A 13038-nucleotide genomic window follows, 5' to 3' on the forward strand; every position below is an offset into this window, starting at 1 on the left:
ACTAATCCGCAACTGTAATACTCACTGGATATTTCCATACCCCAGCTTTCCTCGGTATATTCTTCCGTTTCGGGTATCCCCACCCTGCGAAATTTCACCGACTGACCACTACCACACTCTAACTTTACTACACTTACCACTATATTTACTACTATAACTAATACTAATTTTACTACTACAACTATTACCTTAACTATTGATAAGTTTTAAGTTTATCTCCCAATAGTATGGTAAGAAAATCTCGTAAATCTCAGGTGGTTCTTCCCACCTACAAACTCGATTCCAATCTTGTGTTATTACCGGGTATCATCTATAATGTTACTTTCTCTCGATTCAAAGCGGCTGCACTTTTATATCGATTCCATCATCAAGTATCTAATATATCCATTATTAACAATTTACTTAATGAATATGACTTTTCCAATCTTGATAAGAATGGGAATGGGAATGGAGAAGAAGTTAGTGAATTCACTAGTCCTCGAGTCATTACTCATGATGCAGTAGAAGGTATTAGACAAGTGTTTCGATTAGAAACTCAACTGAAAAGTGCTGGTGCTAGTGCTGCAGATCCACTGTATGAGGTAGATCCTCATACAGACTTTGATTGGCTTACCTTAGCCATTAAACCTAATTTGGATAAGATTAAAGAACCTAAAGATGTAAAACCAGTTGATGGCCGAGTTGTAACGGTGGTTCGGATTGTAGGAATTATTGATGATACCACCAATATCAAATTAACATTTCAAGCTTTGGCTCGGGGATTAAAAGTAGGTGATAAGAAGAAGGCTCAACCTAATGAACAGTTGGTAGAAGTGGATTGGAATCCCGATCTTTATGATGTTAAAGAGAAATTTAAACAATTAAAACAATCTAGTACGACACTATTTAAAGCCATTGATCGATTTCTTATTCAATACCGTCAAGCTTTGAGTCGTCATGCTGCTAATGGAAAGAATTCTGGTTTATCATTAGTTAATAAGAAGAGTTCTAAATCTCAAAATCAGTCTTCAACTCCTAATCCAACGACTCCAGCTCATGATGATAGTGATTTATTAATACTTAATCCTTTGGCTACTGCTCTTTACTTACAATTATCGGGATCTAAAGACTTTTCAAAGGCGTTTGTTAGTTTACAAAGACTCTATAGTCAATTTGGAGATGATAATAATAAGGTTGATACTAAAACATATTTAAGATTAATTGATCTTACAGGAGGTATACTTCCATTTCCTAATAATCTTAAATTACGATTATTGAGTAAACTTAATGTTGAAGATCGTAATGGATGTATTAAAGATATGATTCATTTATTGATTGATACTTTTGATCATTTACATGAGAATAATAAGTTTATTAGTCATTGGTTTTATAATGAAGCCACCAATATTCAAAAGGCTAATGTGGTGGCTAATCAGTTGAAATCTATTCGACTTCTTTTAGAAGGTATGACCAACAAGAATAAATTGGGTAATAGTACTAATCGTCAACTGCTGTCTTCTGGGTCAACCAATGGAGGATCGGGTTCGGGTTCTTCATCTTCTTCAACTCCTAAACCTCGTCGTGTAGGTACTAAATCAGCTGGTGATGTTGAAGAAGTAATGGATGAAGATGAAGAAGATGAAGAAGATGATGATGAATTACGAGCCATTACTAATTTCATTAAGAATAAACTTCCTACCATTAGTTCATTAAGCTCGGATTCTAAACGATTAATTGTTAAAGACTTTAAACGAATCAAATCGGCAAGTAATGGACCGGGAGGTGGAGGCAATTCCGACTTCCATGTCATCCGGAACTATCTTGAGATTGTTATGGATATTCCTTGGGATCGGTATGTGACTCGATTTAAAACCAATAAGGAGATTGATTTGGTATTTGCTAAGAAACAATTGGATGATGATCATTATGGACTTGAACATGTTAAGAAACGGTTGATTCAGTATCTTGTTGTATTAAAGTTATTAGGTATGAATGCTGATAAGACCTCTGTTGATCAGGAGTCTTCATTATCAGATGCTGTAGTTGCCGACTCAAATGGTTCAGGATCCAGTTCTACTTCTACTTCTACTTCTGGGTCTGGTTCGGGGTCTATAGTTATTGCCAATAATGATGAGACATCAGTAGCTCATCAACAAGCACAGAATAAAAATAAGACTTCTATAACTAAAACTAATCGTGACATTCCTACGGCTGAATCACTTAGTATTAGTAAAACTAATAAATCACCAATTATTATGTTAGCAGGACCTCCTGGAACTGGTAAAACTTCCCTTGCTAAATCTATTGCTACCGCATTAGGTCGGAACTTTCAACGGATTTCTCTCGGAGGTATTAAGGATGAAAGTGAGATTCGAGGTCATAGAAGAACTTATGTTGGTGCTATGCCCGGACTTATTATTCAAGCGTTACGAAAATCTCGGTCCATGAATCCCGTCATTTTATTAGATGAAATTGATAAAGTTATTGGGGGTAATAATGGAGTTAATAAATTTAATGGAGATCCATCAGCAGCTTTATTAGAAGTGCTTGATCCAGAACAGAACAATACATTTATTGACCATTATTTAGGATTCCCCGTCGACTTATCTCAAGTTATCTTTATTTGTACAGCCAATGAACCGCATAATATGACTCGACCATTATTAGATCGACTTGAAATGATTCAAGTAGGAGCCTATGATTATAATGAAAAGTTAATTATTGGTAAAAAGTATCTTTTACCTCGACAAATTAAACGGAATGGAATTGATATGGGGAATGTTAAAATCCCGGAACTGGTAATGAAAAAGATTATTGTAGACTATACAAGAGAAGCTGGAGTTCGGAATTTCGAACGGAAATTAGGTACTATCTGTCGGTTTAAGGCAGTAGAATATTGTGAAAATCTTTCGAATTCTCATAAGAATTATAATGGAACTATTGATGAAAATGATTTACCAATTTATTTAGGAATTCCTTATAGTTCCGGGGGCGGCGCCAGTTCCGACCCGGGGTACAATGGATCGCGAGTTGGAATCGTTAATGGATTATCTTATAATTCTGATGGATCAGGTTCAGTACTTGTATTTGAAAGTATTGGATTTGATAAACGGATTGGTAATCGTAATGGAGGTAACTCCAATTCCGGGTGTTCATTAAATATGACTGGTCGATTAGGAGATGTATTAATGGAAAGTGGTAAGATTGGATTAACATTTATTAAGCTGTTGATATATAAAAATTTATTCAATATTAAAGATCAATCAGATGAATATTTAATTGATAAATTCAATAATTTAGATATTCATATGCATGTACCTATGGGATCAATTTCTAAGGATGGACCCCTGGCCGGAATTACTATGGCACTTCTGTTTTTATCGGTGGTGTTGGACCGGGCCGTGCCCTCGGATATCGCAATGACAGGAGAAATTACTTTAAGAGGTTTAGTATTACCAATTGGAGGAGTTAAAGAAAAATTAATGGGAGCTCATTTAAATGGTCATATTAAGCGAATGATCATTCCTCGGGAGAATCGGAAAGATCTTATTGAAGAGTATGGTCGAAGCATTGAAGAAGCCGGTGAACCTATCGGAACTGGAGTATTAACTGAATTACTTCGAGACAATGAAGAAGTCGAATTTAAGATGGATCAAGTGGAAAAGTTCTACTTGCGGAAATTCGGAATTCAAATATACTATGCACGAGAATTCCATGATGTTATGCGGATAGTTTGGGCCGATGATGACTTATTGACGGCTGATCTGCGATTAGTCGAATATCACTTATAGGTTTAGTAAATTAGTAAATTAGCTAATATATATTTTAAGTCTATGTATGTCTATGTACGCTGTCTCTTTCCAAATGCATTGGAACTACTTGCAGCTAAAGGCCGTTTCTTTCCTTCTTTCTGGAAGTATTCCTTCTTTCGTTCTCTTTCCTTCTCCTTTCGGAATTCTTCCTTCTTAGCAATTGTCTTTAGTCTTTCTTTAAATTTATCACTCTTTTTAGATTTCCGTTTAGCTTCCTTTTCCTTTCGAACAGTAGCAATCTTTTGCATTAAATCTCTAGCTTTCTTTTCATCACCACCAACCACTACAGCACGTTTAGCCATATAAGTTGATTTCTTTTGAGGTTTCATAGTATGAATTTGAGATTTAAATGGTAAAGAAGCCTTTATAGATTTTGGAACTTTAAGTGCATTAAATCTTCTTTCAGTTCTTTCAATCTTTTTATAAGCACTATCAGAATTTAATGGTGTAGCAATATTATTTTCGGCTCGAACTTGTCCAGTTAATCTCATACCTTTCCATTCATCATGATCACGTAATAAATGAGAAGTTACTGGATTATAAAATTTTTTAACTGGTACAGGATACCATGTCTTTAAAAAGATTGTATCTGACATTAATACTTTATCTTCAAAAGTTGCTCGGAAATGGCCATCCGGTTTAGAAAGTGCTCGTTTAATTTCTCCTCGAATTCCCGAAACGGTTCTTATAGAGGCTCCTTCGAATTTAGCTACTTCTAATGCATTAGAAAACATATCCTTAATAAAGGCAGTATTTCTAAAGATTTTATATGGATGTCCTACCAATTTTAATTTCTTAACGATTTCAACTGATGAATTTAAATCTTCAACTATTCCTGTTGCAGCCACTCTAAAAGATCCGGTGGTTGATGATTTATCGATAATATTAAATCCGACAAAGGTCGTGTTTGGAGCCACTAAAGGTCCATAGAATGAGGCAAAACAATACGCATGTTCGGGAGTATACTTTAACATTCTATTTCTAGTTCTAGAATCAGATGTAGTATAGATTGGTAAGGTTTGAAATCTTCTCCACCCTAAGGAAAGAATAAGAGGATCTTGAGATTTTAAAATCTTTTTATGCCATCTGTGTCTTCTAATCCGGACATTCATGATTCCGAATCTCGATTCGGTCGCAAGTAATCCTCCTAATACTATAGGGAATTCCGGACGTAAATTATTAACAAATTCACAAGGAAGTGATTCAAATACAATCTTAACATAAGATCCGGCCCGGTATCCCTCGATACTGATTCTTTGTTCCGGATCCATCTCTTCATATTCGGCCTTATTAATTTCTAATTGTTTAGCCATCTTATTCTTTTGAAATTCATACCATGTCTCGGCTTCTTCTTCCGGATCGTCGGCTCCAAACTCCCGATCCTCTTCTTCTTCAAATTGCATCTTTAATTTAGCTTTCTTCTCGGCATTGAGCTGTCTCTTTTGTTCAGTAGTGAGATTCTCGTCGTCCACTTCCTCTTCTTCTTCTTCCTCCTTTTGTTCTTCGGCATCAAAGTCGGCAAAGTCATCCTCGTCTTCTTCTTCTTCTTCTTCTCCGCCTTCTTCTCCGTCTTCTCCTTCTCCCTCTAAATCCTCAAAGTCTCCATACACTTCTTCCTCATCTCCCTCCTTTTCGTCTCCATTCTCTTCACTCATCTTTGGTGCCACAAGGAATCTGTCCTTTAAGAACTTATATCCATTCTCATACTCTTCATCACTATCTTCATACTTCTTTCTTAAGATATCTATAGATGGATAAGTAGGCTGGAATTGATCGAGATCTTCAGACACTTCGGCTGAACTCTTCTTGGTAAAGAAATCTTCTTCTTGTTCAATATCTTCTTCCTCTTCTTCATCATCTTCTTCTTGACCCTTCCATCTCTTAATTACTTCTGCTGGATCGATATTGCTCAAGTATAATAACTTATTGATATCCCATCGTCTACGTACACTGCCCTGTAAACGAGCAGCCACACTGGCAGGCTCTTCATCTGATTCTAAGGACGAGTCTTCTACATACTCCAACTTATCATTGGCATAGTTATCGTTGGAGAAATCAATATCAACCAATTTTGGTTCATCAGAGTCGTAGTGGTCTTCGTCGTCGTCCGACACTTCGTTATCAAACTCATCATCCTCGGCAATGCTTTTGCCATAGACGTTGGGTCTTCTGAGGGCTTTTCTTCCGGAATCAACCACCACTTGATCGTCCTCATCGTAGTCCTCTTCTTCATCTTCGTCGTCGTCGTCTTCTTCTTCTTCTTCTTCTTCGCCAATTCTATTGAGAGCAGATGAACTGGAGAATAACTGCAAACCAGGACCCTCTTCAAGTCTTTCTTGCATTGTCTTCTGGACATCTTGAAGGTCCGTCACGAATTTCTCTCCTTCTCCAAGTTCTTCTTCAGTATCTTTATTGAACGACTCTTTAGCTCCTACATCAATATAGACAGCATCTCGATCTACAAGGACTCCTCCAACATCCGACATGGGGGCATAGATAATCTTTTGTTTATCTTCTAATCTCTTACGTCTTCTGGTGGTTTTAGCAACTTCTTGACCTTCAGCTGCTGCAGCTTTGGCTCGTTCTCTTTCTAAATCATCTAATCTTTGTTCAAAATATGGTGTAGGACATGGATCAGGAAGTTTTTCTATTGAATGTACAGTATAATCACCAACTCCAGCAATATGAATGGTGGCATCTTGAGATGGTAATGGTACACCATGTAAATAACCATAAATAGCTACTTTTCTGTCACATTTTGGATCATCTGCTACTTGTTGAGGATGAGTTAAATCAGTAATTCTATCAGCTAATAAATAAGGATGTTCATTTCTCCACTTTAATGGTCTAAACTTCATAACTGAAATAAATCTTGTTAAATTTAAGATCTCACGATCAGGATATCTTCCATTAATAACTCCTGATAAATAAAATAATTTAGCACCTTGATAAACTTCAGTCCAGAACCGATGTTTCAAACGTTTCTTAGATGTTCTTAATGTAGATTGAGATTTAAATAAATCTAAATGGGTGGCAACTCCTAAAACTCTCGGCATCCCATGATGTTGAGCAATATTTAAGAATTCCATAGTTTCCATTTCAAGTCCATAATTTCCATCCACAAGCATAAGTACCAAATCAGCTATTTTGGCTGCATCAATCATGGAATTTAAATCATTACTAACTTCAAGAAATGTTAATCTTCTACGTTTCCCACTAACTACTGTAATAGGTCCTTTAATTTCTGTTAAAGTAGTTTTAGTTAATCTTCTAACTAATGACTTAATAAGAGTGGTTTTCCCCGTACCTGGTGGTCCCACTACAGCCACAATCACTGGAGGAGGATCGTCATCAGGGGTTCTATCCACCATGGGTACATGCAACTTCTTTTCATTAACATCATGAGATCTTCTGGCCATTCTTTCCAACTTTCGAGGTGCATTCACGGCAAATGCCTTCTTATTTTGACCATTCTGATGTAACTTCTTCTTAGCAGTGGTCTTGGCCGTCCCGCCCCTATGCGGCTTGTTGGACTGCTGTGATTCCATTGCTGTTACTGATGTTTCTTTCTCTTATTAAGTATATAGTTTTCAGGTTTTTCAATTTATCTCTGCTCATCGTAAAATTTATTTAGCGGGTCATGTGCTTGATCACGAGTGAAGATGTATGTGCGGCTCGCTTATGCACCAATATGCTTCATAGCTGCAAAAAAATGGGTAAGCTCAAAAAACTGTGAATTAATATATTAATACAAATACCTATCACCATCATTTAAACATATAAGAATAGTTTCCAGTACTTCCAAATACATTCCTCGTCTGAGAGTTAGAAGGCGTATCCTTCGTCCTTGGCCACTTATAAAACCCAGCCAAAACTATAACCCTTTACCAAAATTCTATATCAAAATCAAAGAAGAATATGGAACAACCAGTTGAAGCTGAAGTAGAAGGTACGTCACCCCGACCAACAAATGTTGTCCATAGAAGTGTTATTACTGGTGTCAGACGTTCAATCCATGGAGTCGCTGGATTAACTCAAATACTCACACTTGTATTAATTTGGAGTACTGTTATTAAAATTAAAATAGTCCTAACAGTAATGCTCCTATTATCTACTATAAGTGAGCCTTTGGAAGAATTAGTTGAAGGTGCAAATATTATTGAATTATTTGAGTGGCTCCTAACAAACCTTGAAGATGATCTTAGGACCCTTAGAGGCCAATTTGACGCATTTAGAGAGGTTCAGGAAGTTTTAAATCTTGATTTCGAACACAGAATTAATGAAATAGAAAATCCTCTTGGTCTTGGTGTAGATTCAGAACAATTATAGTAAAAGAATTTCAAATATCAACAGATCTAAATTTAGTAGTGACCCATATATATACCACAAATTTTGTCACAATCGAGCTCATTATATAACTTATGATTGGCAAAGTTTATTACAAATTTTGGTTATTTAATTTTTTGGCTTTTGGTTTTGGTTTTTGGTTTTGTCGATTTAAATTTTGATTTTTTTGTTATTATGTTATTATGTTATTAAGTTATTCTTTTATTGTGTTGTTATGTTATTATGTTATTATTATATTGGTTTATTTAAGTATTTGGCTTCATAAGAGGAAACATTTCAGATTGGTCCATTATGGAAATCTGATGTTTATTTATTCTCCAAATATGAATCTTACTGGAAGAGTTATACAATGGTTTTTATCTATCAAGATTATGATTGTTTTTTATATAATTTCTTTACTTCTTTTTATATATGTTATTCAAGTTATACAAATATTTATTGTTAGATATCTTTATTCGCACAAATTTTAGTGGTGATTTTGGCAGCCAATCGCACCCAGAGTCTGTATTATAAACGATAATGCTTGGAGTTCTAGTGATTCTAGTGTGGATAAGCTGTGTGGGGCTAGTTAGTGGTACATGGTACTTCACTGAAAACAAGATATGTGATCCCAGTGGAACCAACCAACTCCCTTTCAGTGGATTTAAGATCAATCGTCAGTACAAGATAGCCGGATTGTTGCATCCAGTTAGTATGCATTTTCTTGTCCTAACCCACTGTGATCATGGAATTGTGGATTATCAGAAGCATATTAGGACCCAAAGTAGTTCAGGGGTAGATTGGGATAGACCATTCTGTTTGTTTAAACCTAAATTGGGGGATATGATGACTTTAAAGCCTGAAGATACTATCGCTAATTTAGTGGATAATGATATCGAAGTAACGCAAATGATTGATACTACAAATGAAGGTACTAGTGGAATCAAGCTGGTAGTGCTTAACAAAGTGGTGGGACTACGAAATCTTGTTCGACATGTATTTGATAAAACAGTAGAAAGTCTAACTAGTGGTAAACTGATTCAGTATACCGGTAATAAATCTCGTCAACACTATGAAGATATTATTCAATCAGATCCTCAGTCAGTAATGGAATGGGAAGCTAGAAATTTTGTATGTTACAAGATGGCAAGAAGAAGAAAGTATGCTAAACAGAAATTATCCTTCTATGTTCCAGAAACATTTGTAGGTGGACTCTTTGAATGTTCAATTAGTGCTGAACAAAAGAAACAAATATTTCAACTGTTCAGTCCAACTGATTTCCTCAAATCCGTCGATTTGAAATGTGAACCATCATTATCCAAACCGATTCTGCCCTTAATTGCTGCTGATAGTACTCAGCAGTGGATTCTGAATAAATTATTTAATATTTTTAATCCTGCTTTAACTCAAACCATTCCCTATCTTTCAACAGCTAGTCCTCTAAATGTTCGATTTTCAACTTCTAATACTCCTGATATGTATAAAGATACTTGGGCTACTAAAATTGAAGTTAATGAAGATTATGATTATTCAGAAGCTGATATTCATTTAATTTCTAAAGCAATATCTACTACGGCTAACTATTTAAACAAATTACTATCTCCTATTGACTTCAATGGATTACTTAGAAACCATTTGAATTGGGCTGATGAACTGGAGAATCCAAGTTTAACATCTCATGATAGTTTAATTTCTAAATTTGAACTGGTCCTTTCTTTAGATCAGAAATCAAATTTATTTCTTTCTTATGGAAAATCAGGTTTAGTACATCTACAAAATTTACAAAAATTATGGGAGATTACATCTCTAAGCACATGACAAGTGTATAATGGTAACGGTATAAAAGTACAAAAAATTAAAATACAAACAAGTTTTTACAACAACATAATGCAAGGGGATAACTTATACAATATTTGTAGTATGAGTAGGCCCATTATTTATGGAATTGGATGAGAAATTAGATTCATTTCTATTGTGCTGCACCATACGAGGAGCTGTGTGATTTATTGATTCGTCAAAGTGGTCATATTCATCATTATTTTCTTCTTCTTCTTCTTCACCATTACTAGGAATTAAAGTATCACTCATTCTGATATTTGATTTTCTATTACTGGAATCAGAACTACTACTTACTAAAGTAGTATCTCTTGCAGAATCTATATGTCTTTTTGTAGAAAGTTTTCTTGCCACCATACTCTTTAATCGAGAGAATCCACCTCCTGAAGTTTCTTTAGCTTCATATTCATTACCATCATCTGATGGAGTAATTATATCATTATTACTAGTTTCTTCTCCTGATAAATCATTTAATTTATACATTTGAGCTTCCCAATCGGTAGCATGATCTTGAGCAGCCAATCCTAAAGCAGCAAGTTCACCATTAGTATTAACTGGTTTTTCTTCTTCTATACCTTGTTTTTTAGAATCTCCAAAGAAACTACGATGTTTAATAGAAGATTTTCTTTGGAATGATGATCTATCATCTTTAGCAGGAGCAAATCTTGCATCGGGATTTTTGGAGATAATACTCATAACAATTAAAACAATAATGAATACCAAAAGAATTAATGAAAAGGCGGCATTTAATATGAAAAATACCCAACCCATAATAGAAGCCACCGAAGCTGGTTGACCAAATAAATCAGAAAAGAATATGAAAAGAAATGAATTCAAAGTAGTGACAATAGAAATCAAATAATTAAGAATATTAGTTGGTTTATTTAAATAAGGTCCAACATAAATTAAATAGGCCGTATAAGCAAGATCCACAATAAATAAGATTAAAGCAGAAGCTTTACCTGAACCTTGACAAAAAGCAATAAAGATCCCTTTAATAAAGTTATAGGATAAAATGACTACTCCAAACCAATATTTATTGGCATGAAACATAGTATAACAATAACCAAATTTATTTAAGAATTTCCCATCTCCATATAAGATAGCAGCTGGATTTTTATGCTTTTGAATTGATTTCTTACCAAATGTAAGGGTTTTATAATATGAATAAGCAAGTACACTTAATGGTAATAAAAGGAAAAGAATTGCAAGTACTATAACGGCTGGAGAATCACGTTGAACAAATTCCCATAATGATAAAACAATCAATTGAGTAAATCCAATATAAATATATCTCAATATTGATCCCTTTAAGATTTGCGAGAAATTTAATCGGAAATGAGTAAATGGTCTAGACTTCAATTTTCCTGATCTAATTAATAAATCAAGCACCGATTTAATAATTACCAAAATGAATACTAATAAATATCCTATAAGTATAAAGAATGTAAATCCCGTGACAACAATGGAAGTAGGTTCAATATGAGAATTATAACCGATTCTTTTAATACCTCTTAATACCACCAAATTAGCATTTGATTCTAATCCAAATTCAAGTGATCTTTTAACATGATCATGAAGTACATTAAGATAATCAACAGCTCTTTGAACTAAGATTTGAGTAGTGGTACCAACGAAATATGTGGTAGGAGTTCCACCAGTACTTTGAACATACCAACGGAAGATATCTTGCATGAATTGAACTTTAATAAGTCCCATAGACCAGGCTAAATTTTCTGCCCAAGCACTAGCAATAGGAGGAACTCTTTCAACACTTTGCATTGAAACTAATACGACACTTTGAAAATAAAGAAATAATGAGACTGCATTAGCTGAAATATGAGAAGCTGCATTTGAATTTCCAAATGTTGATAATATAGCAGCAATTAATAATCCTAAACCAGCAATAACGGCCGTGGCCCATTTAGCACCAGTTTGACTAATAGTTTTCCCATTAGAAAATCCAGCTTGAAGACATGATAATTGAACACCAGTTGAACGATCTCTTACTACCACTTTAACTACTGCATCAATATCAGGAACTTGATAAGCAATACCAGGAATCATCTTTACATAATCTTCACTAATATATTCAATAGATTCAATTTGCATTGAACCAGGATAAACAGGACAAAATTGTTTCCAACCTAAAGTACACATATCAATATCTTTTTCAATGATTAAGAATCCATAAGCATAAACTTGAACATGAGCAAGAACATAAGAAGAAATTTCTGTAGCTAAATCTAATGAATAAGTTAAAGATCTATCATCAGGATTAAATGTAACATTAAAATATGAAGGAGAAATTTGTGACCCTTGCATACATGTAACTAAAGAAGTTGCTGAAAGGGCTCGTTTAGCTAAAGTAGGAGTTATTAACCATGATATGAACAATATTAAAGTCCATACGGATTTATATAGTATTAACATAATGAATAAATGTAGTAGATATAAACAAACAGATGGTGATAAGGAATTATAATTAGTATAATTCACTTAGTAGTTAAATCAAATCAAATTAAATCAAATTAAATCAAATCACTTTTACTTTTAATAGTGATATATTTGATGATACGGTGTTTTATTATAAGCAAGGCCCTTTACGTAATGGAAATGGAAAAAAAAGAAACGATCCTATGATCTGATCGGCACGGATGGTCTGTATTCCGTGGGTGATGATTCTGATCCAGTTGGTTGATTAGAAGAAACTTGAATTAGTGATAACAAGTAAACAACTAAAACAATCAGAATGGTTGTAATAAGTGGTTGGTTAGGGATGTGGTGATGTCGGTCCAAATCGGTGGGATCTAATAAATTTTATTAGGGGGAAAAGGGCTGTATGTCTCCAAGAAAAAAAAAATTTAGAGGGTCGAATGTCGTGCATATGTTTACATTTAAAATAATCGCTTTTCTATTTATAATAATGTCGTGGTATAGAGTCGTCCTTTGTCTGATTTATGCGTAATTGCGCGAAGAAAGATTTTTAATCTTTGTTTTTGTCTGAGCGTGTCTGTTTTGATTTAGTTCCGAGGGCTTGTAATTTTTGTTTTACTAGTAAATCCTATATATTTATTCTATATTT

The 13038-nt window shown here is 34.5% G+C and overlaps 4 protein-coding genes across 4 annotated transcripts; 2 read left to right on the forward strand and 2 right to left on the reverse strand. All coding sequences in view use genetic code 12, as the record gives it.

Moving 5' to 3' along the window:
* Positions 1-122: 122 nt before the first annotated feature.
* On the forward strand, positions 123-3775 carry RJT21DRAFT_140602 (uncharacterized protein). The gene has a single exon (XM_064883378.1). The coding sequence runs from the start codon at positions 228-230 to the stop codon at positions 3768-3770; it is 3543 nt and encodes a 1180-aa protein (XP_064737966.1). The 5' UTR covers positions 123-227; the 3' UTR covers positions 3771-3775.
* BMS1 (GTPase) lies at positions 3776-7359 on the reverse strand. The gene has a single exon (XM_064882041.1). The coding sequence runs from the start codon at positions 7337-7339 to the stop codon at positions 3821-3823; it is 3519 nt and encodes a 1172-aa protein (XP_064737967.1). The 5' UTR covers positions 7340-7359; the 3' UTR covers positions 3776-3820.
* A 1232-nt stretch (positions 7360-8591) lies between these two features.
* On the forward strand, positions 8592-9977 carry RJT21DRAFT_133064 (uncharacterized protein). The gene has a single exon (XM_064883172.1). The coding sequence runs from the start codon at positions 8658-8660 to the stop codon at positions 9933-9935; it is 1278 nt and encodes a 425-aa protein (XP_064737968.1). The 5' UTR covers positions 8592-8657; the 3' UTR covers positions 9936-9977.
* FLC1 (putative flavin adenine dinucleotide transporter) lies at positions 9978-12759 on the reverse strand. Its single transcript, XM_064884546.1, has one exon. It carries the CDS (start codon positions 12384-12386, stop codon positions 10020-10022), a length of 2367 nt encoding a protein of 788 aa, XP_064737969.1. The 5' UTR covers positions 12387-12759; the 3' UTR covers positions 9978-10019.
* Between the last annotated feature and the right edge of the window lie 279 nt (positions 12760-13038).

Source organism: Scheffersomyces amazonensis (assembly GCF_036850825.1).
Source record: "Scheffersomyces amazonensis strain UFMG-HMD-26.3 chromosome Unknown RJT21scaffold_4, whole genome shotgun sequence".
Taxonomy (NCBI): domain Eukaryota; kingdom Fungi; phylum Ascomycota; class Pichiomycetes; order Serinales; family Debaryomycetaceae; genus Scheffersomyces; species Scheffersomyces amazonensis.